Below are 17,432 nucleotides of genomic sequence, written 5' to 3' on the forward strand. Positions count from 1 at the left end.
AGAAAGCAGCTCCAGCTCTGGGGATGAGAGATGCAGTTAGGTCTGGGGTAAGACAAACGGCATCAGTCAAAGAGAGGAGCTGTTTCTCTGTCATCCATGAACTCTAGCCGTAGTTAGAATGAAATAGTCGTCACATGCACGCTGACATTTGCTGCTGATTGTCAGTAACTTTACATAGAGAATCTCAACCCTCCACCATCCTCATGATGTCATGATTGCACCTCCATTTTCCAGATGAGGTGAACAGAGGCCAAGGGAGTGGCTAAGCCACTGGTATGAGGTTACTTAGCCAGTCAGTGCTGGAGCTGAGACAGACACCCTGCCCCTCTGTCCTGGGCCCCCCTCTTACTTCTTGTGTCTTGCTGGCACTCTGAGAACCATGCCACAGAATGTCCATGGTCATTCTATGTGGAATTGGAATTCATTGGCGTGCCCTTCCCTCTCTAGGAACATGGTGGTGGCTCTGAAGGAACTGTCCATCCGGGGTGACTTCAGGACCACGGTGGAATATCTCATCAACCTGCTGGAGACCGCGAGCTTCCAGAACAACGACATTGACACGGGGTGGCTAGATCACCTCATCGCTGAAAAAGTGCAGGTGGGGAGGCTCCTGCGTCTCTGAGCGAGGTGGCAGAGCTCTGTGGCTCCTGGGGGCCCAGACACTGAGCTGTTGTGTCTCCTAGGCAGAGAAGCCAGACATCATGCTCGGGGTGGTGTGTGGGGCCCTGAACGTGGCAGATGCGAAGTTCAGAGACTGCATGACAGATTTCCTGCATTCCCTGGAAAGGTACTGGGCATTAGCCTTGCCCATCTTGGGGTGTCTGTGGGGGCCATGAAAGGCAGGTCGTGCTTTATTTAGGTGACCCATCAGTCATCGGCAGTTGGTGAGCTCCTCCCACCAGCCTGCCTCTGCCCTGGAAGCGTCCTGGGGTGGGGTGAGGTGGGGTGGAAACCCCAGGTGGTGGTGGGGCTTGGAGGGGCCTTGAGGCCTGGGTAGACCATCCAGGACAGCTTCCTGCTGACATGGAGTTTGGAGGACACAGGTGAGATTGGAAGCAGAATGGGTCAAAGGTCATCTCTCCTGATGTTTCTTTCCCTGGCCCTCACCTGATCACCAGGTGAGCGCTGGAGTGCTAGGACGTGGCCGGCCACTCTCCACCTCAGCGCCAGTGGTGTTCACAGTGCCGGCATGGCTCTGAGGGGGGTGTGAAGCAGCTGAAGCAGCAGCATGGTTCCTGCTTGCTCAGTGCCAGGGGCCAGCTCCCCCAAGGCCGTGTTGAGTGTCCCTGGAGTACAGCCAACATGGCCTCCCAGTTGAGCACACGGGAAACTTCCAGGAAAGAAGGGTGAGGTGGTTTAGCACAGTTAGCAGGCAGGCTCATGGCTGGTGGCAGAGCCAGGGCCCCTGTTGGCTTCTTTCCCAGAAGTGACCTCTCACCATACAGAGAACTTTTCTGAGAAGCCCATGATGGACTTGGCTCCCCCAAAGCCATTGAGTTTATTTTCTCAGTCATTCAGCATATACTAGTTATACAGGTGTGTTTTGTTGAGATATTCCCACATATGTATTCAATGTATCCTCATCAACCTTCTCCTTCTATCATTTCTCCCCTTCTGAAAACAGTTTCAACAGGTTTTGTTATTCTGTATTTATTTCCATACATGCAAATAAACTGCATCAGACATAGTCATCCTCAGTCACCCTCTTCCTTAGCCTCCCTCCGCCCCTCTCACTCGTGCCTACCCCCCAGTAGAGCCAGTTTTACTTTCCTATCATTCTTCCTTTTTTAGTGTGTATTAATTTCACCATGACATTTCAGACTCTCATATACTGTAATCAGAATAACCCTGTCCATTGTTCTCTCTCCACCTTATTGACCAGTAGCTTCCACTGAGATTCTGTATGCCATCTTAATATATATGTAGTTGCACTGTACTTTTGTTTTGTTTTGTTTTTGCCAGTCCTGGGGCTTGGACTCAGGGCCTGAGCACTGTCCCTGGCTTCTTTTTGCTCAAGGCTTGAGCCACAGCTCCACTTCTGGCCTTTTCTCTATATGTGGTGCTGAGGAATTGAACCCAGGGCCTCATGTATATGAGACAAGCACTGTTGCTACTAGGCCACATTCCCAGCCCTGAACTGTATTTTTAAATTATTTGCCCTCCACATTTCCCCAGAAAGTCTTGTTAAAAGTTCATATCTGGGGCTGGGAATGTGGCATAGTGGTAGACGGCTTGCCTAGCATGTATGACTTTTGACTCCTCAGTACCACATAAACAAAAAGCCAGAAGTGGCGCTGTTGCTCAAGTGGTAGAGTGCTAGTCTTAGCAAAAAGCAGCTCAGGAACAGTGCGCAGGCCCTGAGTTCAAGCCCCAAGACTGGCAAAGAAAGAAAAAAGTTCATATCTTCAGGGTGCTGGTAGCTCACACCTGTAATCCTAGCTATTGAGGAAGCTGAGACCTGATGATCATGATTCAAAGCCAGTCTAGGCAGGAAAGCTCCCATGAGACATCTCCAATCAACCACCAAAAAGCCAGAAGTAGAACTGTGGCTCAAGTAGTAGAGTACAAAAAAAAAAAAAAAAGTTCAGGGACAGTGCCCAGGCCAAGTTCAAGCCTTAGGACCAGGACAAAAAAAGAAAAGAAAAAAGGAAAATGAAAGAAGGTTCACATCCTTCAAGATGCCAAGTTCTGGGAAATGTCAGGTGTGATCTGTGTACTGTGCCTTTTAATCAGACTTATTTTGTTAATGCACTAGCAAGAGATTTTATTTCTTTTTTGATAGTGGGGTCAGGGCCTTTTAGAACTCACCACTGAGCCACAGCCACCAGTGCCCTGGGTGATTTTGCTGAATTTGGGGGATGCTCTCATGTGCTCAGCCCCTCCCCGGTTTGACGGCAGGTCTGTCTTTTCTTGCAGGGGCCAGGTCCTCCCTGCAGATTCTCTGTTGAACATTGTGGATGTAGAGTTAATTTACGGAGGTGTCAAGTATATCCTGAAGGTAAAGGCCCTTGTGCCTCTCCGATGTTTCCAGTGTTCTGAGTGCTTGAGGGAATTTACTTCTTCCATGAAGCGACCCTGAGGTGTAGAACAGATTCTTCCCGTGCTTGGGTCTGAACAGTGAGGTTTCCCACGTAGTCTGGGCGGGCTCTGGAGTGCAGAGCTGATGCAGAGATCACCACACAGTGTCTGTGGTATGGCGACAACGTCACAGACTGGTAGCTGGAAAGACCAGAAGGTGGGTGCAAGGTGCCAGCTGGGCACCCGGAAAGGAGCTGCCCCCTCCTTGCTTCTGGTAGCCACCAACAGTCCCTGATGTTTTAGTTTGCAGCCCCATCACCTGTGTGTGGTTTTCTTCAATGTGTATGTATGTGTGGGCGCGCATGTGTGCGCATGCACGTGTGTCTTCCTCTGTGCCTGTGTCTCCTCCATCTCATTTCCTTTCACAAGAGGCTAGGGAATTCCAAGGTCAAATTTACCAGTGTAGATTTGGCATCTGGTGAGGGCCCACTTCCCAGCCTGCAGCTGGCTCCTCCTAACCCCCCTCACATGGTGGAACAGGCAAGAGGGCTCTCTGGGTCCTTTTGATAAAAGCACAAATCCTACCATGGATTCTCCGCGCTTTAAATGTGATCCCGCCAGAGGCCCTGCCTCCTAATATTACATTTGACATAAAGTCTCCATGTAGGACCCTGCCACTGTGCCAGGCCCTTGAAATTCCCTCCAGGCCTCACCCAGTGTGAGGCCCAGGCCCTGCCACCGTGGTGGTTCTGCTTCAGTCCGCTGCTTGGAAGCAGGCATCAGATGTGCTGGAGGGCAGATATTGAGAGAGGGTAGGCAGGGCTTGTGTCTGCCACCCGTGGCCCCTCGTGTAGGGGCGGATGTGGCTGAGTGACTCCAGCCCCTCTTCAGCCCCCTCTGTGGCTGTGGCTGCCCCAGGGTGGTGGAAGCTGGAGCTGGGGGGAGAAGGTGACGTCCACTCCTGCAGTGGACAGCCAGCCCTTCCCCACTGCTTCAGCAGGGGTGATGTCCCCCTGCCCCTGCAGGTGGCCCGGCAATCCCTGACCACGTTTGTTCTCATCATGAATGGCTGCCACATTGAGATCGACGCCCACCGGCTGAACGACGGGGGCCTTCTGCTGTCCTACAACGGCAACAGCTACACCACTTACATGAAGGAAGAAGTGGATAGGTGTGTAGCTGCCCACCCCTGTGGGTGGAGCCAGAAGTGCCAAGCTGGCCTGGCTCTGAACAAGGCCCTCAGGCACATTCTCAGGGTACTAGGAGAGAGGGTGGGGGCCCAGCAGGACCTTGGGGCGGGCCCCAGGTGCCACCTTTCTAGGGACCTGGAAGGATCCAGAGCTGAGGTGATAGGCCAGGTGTGCACCCAGGTGCCTGCTAACCTGTATCTGAGCCACTATGTTCACGCCGGACAGCTGTAAAGTAGACATGCCTTCTATCAGCAGAGTTGTATACATGTGTGTACCTATGTGTGCCTGCCTGTGTGTGGGTATCAGAGGCCTCATACCTCAGAACACCAGTGTGTATGTATGTGTGTGTGTGTGTGTGTGTGTGTGTGTGTGTGTTCCACAGTCCTTGATGTTTAAGGCAGAGGAGATTGACACCTGACAGTGACCCTCTTCCCTCTCTTCTTCCCTCCTTCCCTCTCTCCCTCCCTCCTCCCTTCCCTTCCTGTATAGTTCAGGCTGACCTGGAACTTAATCTTCCTGCCTCAGCCTACCAAGTGTTGGGATTACAGGCATGTGCCACCATGTTCAGCTTTATTATTTCTCTTCTCATCTATGTTCTAACTGCCAACAATACTGGAGCCTTCTAGCTGGGCATGGGCGGCTCATGCCTGTAATCCTAACTATTCAGGAGACTGAGAACTAAGGATCATGATTTAAAGCTAACTGTGGGCAGAAAAGTCCTTGAGATGCTTATCTCTGCTACCAAAAAAAGCTGGAAATGGAGCTGTGGTTCATGTGGTGGAACAGTAGCTTTGAGCCACCATTTTGGGAATGTAGAGTCCTTTACACAGAGCCACAGGTGATAACCTAGCTGCCTTTTGGACAGGTGACATCCTGTCCAGAGCTGGACTGGGGCTTTCTTGGTTAGGTGGTCCTCATGGGTCCCTCTCCTGTCCCCCTCTCTTCCTCTCTCACAGTTACCGGATCACCATCGGCAACAAGACCTGTGTGTTTGAGAAGGAGAATGACCCTAGCATCCTGAGGTCCCCCTCAGCTGGGAAGCTGACTCAGTACACGGTGGAGGATGGGGGCCACGTGGAAGCAGGGAGCAGCTATGCTGAGATAGAGGTGATTGCAGGGCTGGACTTGGGCATGATTGGGCAGCCTGGAACCCCTGCTCTCCTGGCATGGCCTGTGTCCAAGTAGATGGGCCTCCCTCTCACCTTGACCAGAGTCTGCAGATTCCTACGAGGCCCGGACTATGGGGCTTAGCCTGGTGGTCCTCAATGGGAAAAATCTCCCCAGGAACAGGGAAGAACTGGGCAATTAATAAGAAGGCCACCATTAGAAAGTGGTAAGCTTTGCTGGGTGCTAGTGGCTCACATCTGTGATCCTCCAGCCTCCTCTTAGGAGGCTGAGATCTGAGGACCACAATTCAAAACCAGCCCAGATAGTAAAGTCCATGAGACTCTTATATCACCAAAAAGCCAGAAGTAGAGCTGTGATTCCAGTGGTAGAGAGGTAGCCTTAAGTGAAAAAGCTAAGGCCCTGAGCTCAAGTCCCAATATAGACAGACAGACAGACAGACAGACAGACAGACACACACACACAGAGCACCTGTCTTCCTGTCCTGGAAACCTCTCCCACCCTGGCTGGCTTTGCAGACAGGTAGCTCACGAGTGCACCATGCCCGCTTCATAGCCAGCTCACTGTGCCCGAGGGCTGCTGGGGCACTCGCTCTGTTTCCATGGCACAGTCCCTGCTCCAGAACCCCTCATTTTGTGTGACTTGGTGCCACACACGGCCAGGCCTGGCAATGGGCTCTGCCTTCCAGCGTCTTCTGTAACGCAGGTGATGAAGATGATCATGACCCTGAACGTGCAGGAGAGTGGCCACGTGAAATACATCAAGCGGCCCGGAGCTGTGCTGGAAGCTGGCTGCGTGGTGGCCAGATTGGAGCTCGATGACCCATCTAAAGTGCACCCGGTATGTGGTACCCCGTTTGACCTGTGGCTGCTGTGCCCACAGAGTCCCTACCTCATGCATTAAGAGATGAGCAGACTGGTGGCTCCCTGCTCTCCTGCCTCTGCTGTCCCAGCAATCAGTGTGAAAACCAGGAACGCCAGTCGGCACTGCCCTGCTCGACTCAGATCCTTTCGCAGCTCTCTATCGCGTCCCGAACAAACCCCAAGTTCTCACAGTGACCTGTCTCCTGGTGCCCCTCCCCAGTTTTCCATCTCTGCCCTTTACCCCAGTTTCACAGGACCCCTGAGCTTGCTTTCTACAGGCTTTCCCACCCATGTGGAACTATTTCAGGCACAGATTGTTAAACACATTGCATACAACATTATGCGTGAAAGCAGAGTGCAGAACAGTAATTTTGTGCCTAAACGTGGGCCCTATTCCAAAGATATCTCTCTCTTTGTATGCAAATATCCCCAAACCAAAAATTCCACATGTTCCTGGGGATTCAGAGAACGTTTTTTCGTAAGGAACACTCCACTTTCTTGGAAATAATTCGCACATCTGCTCAGAACAACAATGAAAGATCAGATTGCAGATGATTTCTTCTAAAATTTGGCCTTATAAACTCTGGTTGAAGCTTTCTACATAGAATTCTCCTGTAATATAATTTTTTAAGTCAAAGAATTTTTTTGTTTTATTTGTTCTGTTTTTGTTGCCAGTCCTGGGGCCTGAGCACTGTCCCTGGTTTCTTTTTGCTCAAGGCTAGTACTCTACCTCTTAAGCCACATCTCTGCTTCTGGCTTTTTTCTATATATGTGTTGCTGAGGAATCGAACCCAGGGCTTCCTGTATATGAGGTGAGCACTTTACCACTAGGCCATATTCCCAGCCTAAGTCAAAGAATTTTATTTAAAATAATTTAGGTGAAATTTTAGATCCATAATATCAGAAAAATAAGGTTTAAATGTAATGAGTCTTTTTAGATCAACACATTTTGATTTTCTTGCATTATTAGAAGAACAGAGAAAAGGTACCCTTCCGTCCTTCTAAAGAAACAACACAAAAACTCTGAAAGTATGACTGCATAAAACACTTTCAAATTGATTATCTCTTTTTTTAAATTACAGTTTTTTGTTTTTTTTTTCGGCCAGTCCTGGGCCTTGGACTCAGGGCCTGAGCACTGTCCCTGGCTTCTTCCCGCTCAAGGCTAGCACTCTGCCACTTGAGCCACAGCGCTGCTTCTGGCCGTTTTTCTGTATATGTGGTGCTGGGGAATCGAACCTAGGGCCTCGTGTATCCGAGGCAGGCACTCTTGCCACTAGGCTATATCCCCAGCCCCTTAAATTACAGTTTTATTGTTATTATTAAGGTGTTATACAGAAGGCATTTTGGTTATCTCTTGATTGCAGTTAGCCAGGGTATCACAAACTCCTTACTGTGAGGTTTCAATGCCTAGTCTAAGTTTCCCTTAGTCATGACAAAAGAAAACTGACAAGAAACCAAACTGGCTAAGAAATGAAAACCCAAATCAAAAGAGAAAACTAGACTGTATCCTTTTGGCGTGGGATATGATTTGCTCCCAGTAGCACACGAGGTCTTCATTTCATGCTAATGTGGCCTTCTGTTACTGTGACCAAATGCCTGGCTGAACACGTTAAAAGGAGAAAGGGTATTTATTATTATTTTTGTGTGTGTCAAGTACTGGGGATTAAACTCAAGGGGCTTAGGTACTATTCCTCCCCCCACTTTTTTTTCTTCAAGGCTGGAGCCCTACCACTTGAGCCACACCTCCTCTTCTGGCTTTTTGGTGGTTAACTGGAGAGATGAGTGTCATGGATTTGCCTGCCCAGGTTTGCTTGGGACCATGATCCTCATATCTGCTCATCCTCCTGAGTAGCTAAGATTGCAGGCATGAGCCACCAGCACCCAGCCAAAGGGTCTATTTTGGCTTTCAGGTTCAGGGGTGTCAGTCCACTGTAACTGGTTTTTTTTTTTCAAATTTTTATTATCAAACTGATGTACAGAGAGGTTACAGTTTCATACGTTAGGCATTGGATACATTTCTTGTACTGTTTGTTACCTTGTCCCTCATGCTGTAACTGGCTTGATTATGCCAGGCCTGCAGGAGGGGAGAGGGGAGGAGAGTGTGGTAGAGCTACTCACCTCATGGTGGCTAGGGAGCTGAGAGCATGAACAACAGCGTTTGCTCTTTTCTCCTGAGTACCCTATTTGTTTCATTGGTTTGACCTTGTTCTCCTTGCTCTTTTCTCTTTAAGGAGTTCAGTGGGAGGGAGACTGGGCTTCCTTGGGTACCCCTTTAGCAGGCAGTGGAGCCTCCCTTTCCCTCCCCACCAGCCCCCTCACATGCGTTCCAGTGGGTTCACAGGAATGCCTGAGAGCAAGCCCAAGAAGGCAGGCCTTACCACTGCACTGAGTGGGGGCTTCCCTCAGTCCTCAGCTGTGAGGGCTCAGTGGAGGAGCCAGCCCTGGACCGCAGAGGAGGGAACCCCAGAGTCAGCGCTGGGGCAGAGGGGGAGCCAGGAGCTGTGAGGTTCGAGGAGAGGAGGGCAAGAGAGCAAGTGCTCTGGGCTGGGAGGACCGTCCATCCCAAACCACAGGGCACCAGGGAACTGAACAGAGTGGACCCTGGTGGGGAGAATTAGAAAACAAAGGGGTCAGCATTGCATCTCTGGGGAGCTTATTTTTTTTATACAGCAAATCTGTGATTTTTCAGAACTCTGGTGCATTTGTTTGTGATCTTCTTCATTTTCATCCTACTAGATGTTCATCTTGGGGGTTTAATAGAGAATGAAAGAGATGGGTGTGGTGGTATCTGCTTGTAATCCTCAGCACTTGGGAGGCAGAGAGAGGAGGATTGAGAGTTTGAAGCCAGCTGAGGCTTCATAGTGAGACCCTGTCTCCAAAAAAGAAAACAACAAAAACAAAAACCCCAAGGGTTGGAGACATGGTTCAGGTGGTAGAGCACCAGCCAGTGAGTGAAAGCAAACAACAGCAAGTCTGAGTTCTGGCTTTGGACAAAAAACAAAACAACAACAACCAAACACTCTAAGCCTTCCCAAAACAAAATGAGATCATTTTTACTATGAAGCAAAGTGAGACAAAATAAATCTGACTCCTAAAATTGCAGTGTGGGTCAGTAAGCAGTACCATTTGCAAAGGGGGTGATTTGCAAAGTCTGGATTGGGATGTAGATACTGGGGTCTAGGTGCGGGCTTAGCAATCCTAACTCCCCAGGACACTTTTCCTGGGGTTTTGTCCCTGACAGTGGGCGGTGGATCTGTCCCATCCCTGCTGCGTCATTGGGATTGGCAGTGTCCTGCCACATTGTCCCCCATGTCCTTGTGTCTTACCAGGCAGAGCCGTTCATGGGTGCGCTCCCGGCCCAGCAGACCCTGCCCATCCTTGGCGAGAAGCTGCACCAGGTGTCCCACAATGTCCTGGAAAACCTGAGCAACGTCATGAGTGGCTACTGCCTGCCAGAGCCGATTTTTAGTATCAAGGTGAATCAGCCATGAGGAGCAGGCACTGCATGCCGTGTGTATAGGCAGGGGTTTGCTCTGTGACGTCAGAGGAAGGTTCATGGAAGGAGAGCCCGCCATTGTTTCCAGAAAGCACCTGGTGTCCCAGGGTTCCGCAGGCCATTTATCTACTTCATCGAATGTTTTCTCTTTGGTGATCAACTGTTGGAAATGACGGGGTGGGGGTGGGAAGGGTGGGAAGCCCTCACCATGACACTCCAGGCTCCCACTGTCCAGTCCCTCCTAGGCTTGTCTGGTACCCACCACGTGCCAGCCACCATCATCTGTGTTTCACATTTACTGTATCACTTCAGTGAACCGACATGCATTTATTTATACATCTCTCCTGCCACTGAGGGGTTGTCTCCATGCTGATCCTCATCCAAAGCCATGGCCAGCATCCCCGAGACACCCCAGCAGCGGGGCAGAGAGGCTCAAGGGCTCACATTGGCATTCCTGGCTTTTCTCCCTAGTGCTGGGTGACCTTCAGTAATTGAAGGGGCCTCTCTGCATGTTGGTTTCAGTGGTGAATGGGCAGCCATTGTTGGCCACCGCTGGCCCCTGCTAGTAGGGTGGTTTCTGAGGATCATATGACAATAGGTGAAGAAAGGTCTTTGGATATAGGCAGTACACACATGTCCTGTCAGTGTGAGTGTGTCACGGGGTGGTCTGTATTTTCCCACGTCTGGATGCTCAGTGAGAGGAGCAGGGACCTCCCTGTGTGGGAAAGCAGGGTTCCCTCCTTGTGGGAAGACTTTACCCCACTCTGGACTATTCCAGAGGCTGCTGGCCTCAGACGCTCAGCAATTGAGTGCATGGGGTCTGTGGCGGGGGGAGAGAGGGGTGCGTTGAGTTGGGTTGAGTAGTCTTGAGTACCTTGGTGGGTGGTAGTCTCCACATTTGTGTGGGGCTGCAGTCCATGCTTTGGTTCCCCCCTCCCCCCGGCAGCTGAAGGAGTGGGTGCAGAAGCTCATGATGACCCTCCGGCACCCGTCACTGCCATTGCTGGAGCTGCAGGAGATCATGACCAGTGTGGCAGGCCGCATCCCCACCCCTGTGGAAAAGGCGGTCCGCAGGGTGATGGCCCAGTACGCCAGCAACATCACTTCAGTGCTGTGCCAGTTTCCCAGCCAGCAGGTGTGTGACCCAACCCACCACCCTCCCCGTCCCTTTTCCCCCTTCCCCCTCCCCCGAGGTGCCCTGTCTCTGTGTGTCTGACATCTGATCTGCTGAGTGTGGGGAGACCCGAGGCTTTCATTTGAGCCTTCTCTGCACATGCAACAGAGGTGTGTGTGTGTGTGTGTGTGTGTGTGTGTGTGTGTGTGTGTGTGTGAGAGAGAGAGAGAGAGAGAGAGAGAGAGAGAGAGAGGGAGAGAGAGAGAGATCAGGCCCCCAAAATGGTTAGACCCCATAAATCAGGTTCCCAGAAAAAGCTCATACTACTAGCAGGAACACAGCATCCCATCTGTACACATAGACCAAGAACATTCCAGAAGCCAAGCTGGCTAGCAGTATGAGGAGCTTTACAGGGTGAGAGAGTCCTGGAGCTCTACCTATAGCTAGTGTTTTCTAAGACTAGAAACCATTCCAGGTAATTTAAATGACCTCTATTAATTCTTCTCTGGTTTCCTGTTGTTTATTTCCTTCCTGTCTGTTAGTGTTGCTTTTGTGGAGCATCTTAAAAATCATGTAGTTTTAAAAGTATGTTTGAAAAGGAATTGCATTGGGAAGAGTCCCTCATCTGATTGGAAAGGCTTCTCTCATCAGATTCCCCTTGCTCTGTTTTTGAGAAAGTCAGAGGTAACCCATCTATAAGGGAGGATTTTTTTTTTCTTGAACACTGGGGAACAAATTTGGAATTTTCAGGGATTTGTCACTGATGTGAGTTTTTCTTTAAAAGTACTTTTATGGCCAATAGCAATGTACCAATGACATAAAAATCTAAATCCTGCACTGCTCCCCAAAGCCAGCACCTGTGTTTCCACTGGGGTCAGACACTTCCCTCCCCTCTGCCCTTTCCTAGCACTGTCCCTTTGCATAGAGAGGTACAGTAGAATCTGTGGGCCCCTCTTTGTGTAGCCCTTGATGTTCCCAGCTTTTGAGTTTTTCTAGCAAGACATTGGAGGGGCTGGGGCTGGTGTGTCATGCCTGTAAGGCTAGCTACTTGGAAGACTGAGGTCTGAGAATCTCCATTTAGAGCCAGCCTTGGCAAATATATCCTGAGACTCCAATTAACCAGTAAAAAACCGGAAGTGGAGATACAGCTCAAGTGGTAGAACACCAAACATGAGCGAAAAAAGCAGAGAGCACAAGTCCCAGTTCCAGCAAAAAGGAAAAACAAAACGAAAAAGACAGACAAAGAGATAAACAGGACCATTTCAGGGTGACCAGATGGCTTTAGGCCTGGAAACCTGGGGTGGTGGGGGAGGGGCTGGGGGAGTCCAGAAGTGACAACATGTGGCAGCTAGATTGAGAGCAATCAGCAGTCATCTGACATCTGGATCATGTGACCAGTGATCATGTGACAGCTGGATCACATGGTGACCAGTGGTCAGGGGGGGTCTTGTTTTCCCATCCAGATAGCCACCATATTGGATTGTCATGCCGCCACGCTGCAGCGCAAGGCCGACCGAGAGGTCTTCTTCATGAACACGCAGAGCATTGTGCAGTTGGTCCAGAGGTGAATCCAGGGGCCCCCAAGAGAAGTGGTTATCCCACTTGAGTTGTTACACGTATCAAGCGTTTCTCTGGGGACTCTCTGGATAGTCCCTTAGGGGCAAACGCAGACCAACAGCTAGGACATTACAGTTCTGGTGCTGTTCATGCTGGAGCAGAGTCCTCATGTGACTTCTTTTGAGTCTCAGTTGGCTCACTGGTGAAACAAGAATTACAAAATTTTGTAAGGCTGGGCACAGTGGCTCACTCCTGTAATCCCAGCTCCTTAGGAGGTGGAGATTGGGAGGCTTATGTGTTTCAGGTCGTTCTATCTTTTATTCTCTCTTTTTTTTTTGGTTATTGTTGGTCATGGGGCTTAAACTCAGGACCTGGGCGCTGTCCTCTTCAGCTCAAGGCTAGCACTCTACCACTTTGAGCCATAGCACTACTTTTGGTTTTCTGGTGGTTAATTAGAGATAAGAGTCTCATGGACTTTTTTGCCTAGGCTGACTTTGAATTGAGATCCTCAGATCTCAGCCTCCTGAGTAGCTACGATTACAGGTGTGAGCCACCAGTCCAAGCTTTTGTTCTTGTTTAGTGATGCTGATGTTAGGTCATTATTCCACCCCCTAAGAGTCTTGATATCCTATGTTCAGGAATACTTTAGGAGAGGAAAGATTTTGAGGTCCCTCCCAGGCTGAAGTTTTGTTTCCAAAAGGAAGTGAAATGTATTCAGAATCTTTTAGCAAATGTCTTCCAAGTTTGTCTTTGCAGAACATCTCTAATATGTTGCATAGGTCACTGGCAAATTTTGCTTTCTTGATTAAAACCTGCAGAAACTGGTTCCTCCCTTTTAGTATCCCAGCTCAAGCATTTTCGCCTGGCAGGTGCTGTCTGAAGGCTCAGTCCTGGGTGCCAGCCCTGCTAGGCCTCAGTGTTGCTTGGTGCACCATAGCTCCCTCTGGCCAACAGAGCCAGCCAGCCCTGAGGAGCTCACTTCACATCTTGCAGGCCTCAGGATTCAGGGAGGTTTTCTCCTCTAAAAAACCATTGAGGCAACTGTGTACTAATAGCTCATGCCTATAATGCTACTCAGGAGGCTGAGATCTGAGGATCCCAGTTCAAAGCCAACCTGGGCAGGAAAGTCTGTGAGACTCTTATCTCCAATGAACCACCCAAAGCTGAAAGTGGAGCTATCATTCAAATAGTAGAGCACTAGCCTTGTGCACAACAGCTCAGGACAAGGTCCAATCCCAGAGTTCAAGCCCCAGGACTGGTACACACAATGCACACACGTGTGCACCCATACCCAAAAGGTAGTCAAAATAACCATCAAAGCCCTAGCCAGATGGTTCCAGAAGGCAGAGGTACAGGGCCCTCTCTGTCCCCCAGGTACCGCAGCGGGACCCGCGGCTACATGAAGACAGTGGTGCTGGATCTCCTGCGTAGATACTTGAATGTGGAGCACTATTTCCAACAAGGCAAGAGACCCAGACCTGCCTGTATCCTCCATGACAAGCTTGGGGCAGGGCAGGGAGGAGCCCAGGCCTCATCCAGGCACTGTCTTCTGTCTCTCCCCACCCCCCACCACCACTGCAGCGCACTATGACAAGTGTGTCATCAGCCTCCGGGAGCAGTTCAAGCCGGACATGAGCCAGGTGCTGGACTGCATCTTCTCGCACGCACAGGTGGCCAAGAAGAACCAGCTGGTGATCATGCTGATCGTAAGCAAGAGGGGTGGGGAGGACTGGGGTGGGAGGCCAGTCCCCAAATGCTTTCCAGAGTGGGCCAGAACGGAGATAACTCAAACAAGTAAAGGATCGTGACAGAGACAGAGACGGAGGGAGAGAGACAGACAGGCAGATGTGTGTGCATATGTGTGCAGGTGTACCAGTGTGCCTCAGGTTAATCAGTTTGTGAATTGAGGTGGCCAGTGTAGAGGTGATGAGTGAAATGCGTTTCAAATAAGGGGCACCAGGGCTACTAGGACTAACCAGGTTTGTTTTGGAGCAGATGAGTGAGTAAATGAATGAACGAGTGAGCAGATGAATGAATGGGATGCACCATGGTGGACAGGCATGTCGCTGGCTGAGCCCTGTCCGTCCAGACAGCTGAGATGGGACCCCTCCCCCATCCCACCGAGTGCTGGCCTGTCCTCCTTTGGCGTAGTAGAGCCACCTGAATTCTGTGTTGTTTCCCCCCCCCCCCGCCCCCCACCGACCAGGATGAGCTGTGTGGCCCAGATCCCGCGCTGTCGGACGAGCTGACTGCCATCCTCAATGAGCTCACTCAGCTGAGCAAGAGCCAGCACTGCAAAGTGGCCCTGCGAGCCAGGCAGGTGGGCATCCAAGGCCACTGTCAGCCCTCCCACCCCCGCAGATGGCCCTCCTGTGCCCCAGCCTCTCCCACGCCAGCCGTCCTCCCCCTGTCCCCTCCCCGCAGGTCCTGATCGCCTCCCACCTGCCCTCCTATGAGCTGAGACACAACCAGGTGGAGTCTATCTTTCTGTCGGCCATTGACATGTATGGCCACCAGTTCTGCCCAGAAAACCTCAAGGTGAGCCTCTCCTGACTCCAGCATGTGCGCTCTCTGGGGGCCCAGGGCTCCCCTTGCCCTCCATGGTTCCCAAATTGGTGCTGGTTCAGGGTCAGATGGCCAGGTTCTGCCGTGAGGGGCATTGGCAGGCTTTGGAGGAGGGCAGCACAGAGCCCAGATTTGAAAGGAAGGCAGGCCCAGCACTCTCCTGGCAGGTTCTGTGTTCAAATCCAGATGCGATGGAGCTTTTCTTTGGGAGCCACAGGTTTTCCTGCAATGAGTTCCCAGGGTCTTTGTGCAGTGGCTCTGGCTCATTTAGAAGTGTCTAGAAACTCCCTTAGTGTATCTAGGAATCCTGGGTGTTGGGGGTGGGGGCAGGCAAGGATGGTGCCCCAGCCTCCATAAGTGATGGAAACAGGGCCTACTCACCCCTGCCCCTGCCCCTGCCTTCTCTGCCCCTGGCTGGGGGTTAAAATTTCCCCTGTTCTGTTTCCCCTAGAAATTAATCCTTTCGGAGACAACCATCTTTGATGTCCTGCCTGCGTTCTTCTACCACACCAACAAAGTTGTCTGTATGGCGTCCCTGGAGGTAAGAGGGTGGCACGGAAAAAGCTGCTTGTAGCAATTGCTACCCACTTGCCACGGGGCAGCTGGCCCTGGTGTGTGCCCCTGCAAGCAGGGTTGGTTTTATTCTTTCTACGGAGGAAGCAATGGTCAAGTACACACAGCTAAGAAGGGGCTAGTGGTAGAGTGCTAGCCTTAGGCAAAAAAAAAAAAAAAAAGCTCAGGGACAGCACCCAGGTCCTTAGTTCAAGCCCTAGGACTGGTGCACATGTACATGTGTGTGTGCACGCACACACACATTATATATAAGTGGCTTGTGTTACATTTTTGTGGGTTGGAGTTGTTCCTGAGCAGGGGTTAACAAACCAAGTCTGGCCCACTGCTTGTTTTTATGAGTAAAGTTTCATTGAAACTTAGCCACACACATTCATTTGCATACTTTCATGGCCGCTTCCAAGCTACAACTGCAAAATCAAACAGCTGCCACGTCCTAGGAAGCCCAAAATAATGACTAAGTGAATAATTACTAAAAGTGGGAAGAGTGGAATTTTTTTTCTTACTTATTGTCAAAGTGATGTACAGAGAGGTTACAGTTTCATAGGTTAGGCATTGGATACATTTCTTGTACTGTTTGTTACCTCCTCCCTCATTCCCCCCTCCCCCTCCCCCTGAAGTAGAATGTTCTTAGCTATGTAGGGATCCTTTAGAAGTAATTTCCAGGGGCCCTGCAGCTGGGATTTTCTTAGGATTGGGGGGAACTCTGCTTTTCCCCTATCAGGTTTATGTACGGAGAGGGTACATCGCCTATGAGTTGAACAGCTTGCAGCACCGCGAGCTCCCAGATGGCACCTGCGTGGTGGAGTTCCAGTTCATGCTGCCTTCTTCCCACCCGAACCGGTATGGAGAGTGAGCACCCTGGTCTCCCCCATCCCGGTGGTTAGATATCTGGAAGGACCAGTGCCTCTGTGTGTCCCTCAGTTTCACATTCGTGTCTGTAAAACCTGATGCTGCCCTCCTCCTGCTCCTGCTCCTCCTGCTCCTCCTCCTGCTCCTCCTCCTCCTCCTGCTTCTGTGCTGTCCAGCCTAAGCATCGCAGAGCATAACGCTCTCTCACTCATTGGTGGGCGCAGTAGTGCACCCAGGGAGGCTAAAGTAGAGGATCCCAGCTCAGGCCAGCCCAGGCCTAAAGGAAGACCCTACCTCAACAATAACCAATGCAGTAAAAGGGGCTGGAGATGTGGCTCCAATGGTAGAGCACCTGCTTAGCATCAGGCCCTGAGTTCCATCCTCCGTACTACAAAACAAAACAAAACAAAACAAAACAAAAAGCGGAAAGAGTGAGCTCTATAGGGCCGAAGTCAATCAGAATGCAGCCAGGTGGAATGGCAGTTTGTGATCTCTGGGCTTAGTTGTGTGGGAACAGGGACCCGGGCCATGATTTTGGGGGTACCCCTCAGGCATATGCACACACAAAGCTGTGTCTAGGGGTCCCTATGAGCACCACCCCCCTGGTGGGAGGACTCTGACTCTGGCTTGTAAAGCAGAATCAGCATAGGCGATGGTGAAGTTCAGGGTTGAGGCACCACTTTCAAGGTCACCTCAGCAATGCCTGCTGACAAGCTGGTCCCCCAGCCATCTGTGTGTGTGTGTGTGTGGGGGGTGATGTGTGTGAAGACTTGTCGAACCTGGGCTGGTTCTTAATGGCTGCTCACAGAAGCACAGAAATCCCAGGCTCCTAGGAGAGAAGAGATACTCAGCATCCTGAGACTGGGCCCAGCTAGGCGCCCACACCATTCAGGGGAGGGTGGGAGAGAACCTGCCCCAGTCTAAGCTCCCAGACACCAGCCAAGGGCCAGCCTTGCAAGCAGGTCTCCTTCCTACAAAGATCAGTGCCTGCTCACCCCACTTGCACCCACACCCCATTCCTCAGCCTCAGGTGCCCCAGCTGGCTTTACCCCTGGGAGCTGCAGCCATCCAAACTCTCATCC

The 17,432-nt window shown here is 51.0% G+C and overlaps 1 protein-coding gene across 4 annotated transcripts in view; it reads left to right on the top strand.

Moving 5' to 3' along the window:
* Acacb (acetyl-CoA carboxylase beta) overlaps window positions 1–17,432 on the top strand; it is an 85,296-nt gene that overhangs the window by 36,846 nt on the left and 31,018 nt on the right. For all 4 annotated transcript variants that reach the window (XM_048342785.1, XM_048342784.1, XM_048342787.1 and 1 more), the window contains 15 exons: window positions 448–598; window positions 684–787; window positions 2,917–2,998; window positions 4,044–4,189; window positions 5,165–5,315; window positions 6,039–6,173; window positions 9,526–9,672; window positions 10,639–10,827; window positions 12,270–12,370; window positions 13,738–13,826; window positions 13,945–14,069; window positions 14,570–14,683; window positions 14,788–14,901; window positions 15,380–15,469; window positions 16,223–16,341. In XM_048342785.1, coding sequence (XP_048198742.1) covers window positions 448–598; window positions 684–787; window positions 2,917–2,998; window positions 4,044–4,189; window positions 5,165–5,315; window positions 6,039–6,173; window positions 9,526–9,672; window positions 10,639–10,827; window positions 12,270–12,370; window positions 13,738–13,826; window positions 13,945–14,069; window positions 14,570–14,683; window positions 14,788–14,901; window positions 15,380–15,469; window positions 16,223–16,341 — 1,857 coding nt within the window. The remainder of the gene's footprint in view (window positions 1–447; window positions 599–683; window positions 788–2,916; window positions 2,999–4,043; window positions 4,190–5,164; window positions 5,316–6,038; window positions 6,174–9,525; window positions 9,673–10,638; window positions 10,828–12,269; window positions 12,371–13,737; window positions 13,827–13,944; window positions 14,070–14,569; window positions 14,684–14,787; window positions 14,902–15,379; window positions 15,470–16,222; window positions 16,342–17,432) is intronic.

Source organism: Perognathus longimembris, chromosome 3 (genome assembly GCF_023159225.1).
Source record: "Perognathus longimembris pacificus isolate PPM17 chromosome 3, ASM2315922v1, whole genome shotgun sequence".
Lineage (NCBI taxonomy): Eukaryota > Metazoa > Chordata > Mammalia > Rodentia > Heteromyidae > Perognathus > Perognathus longimembris.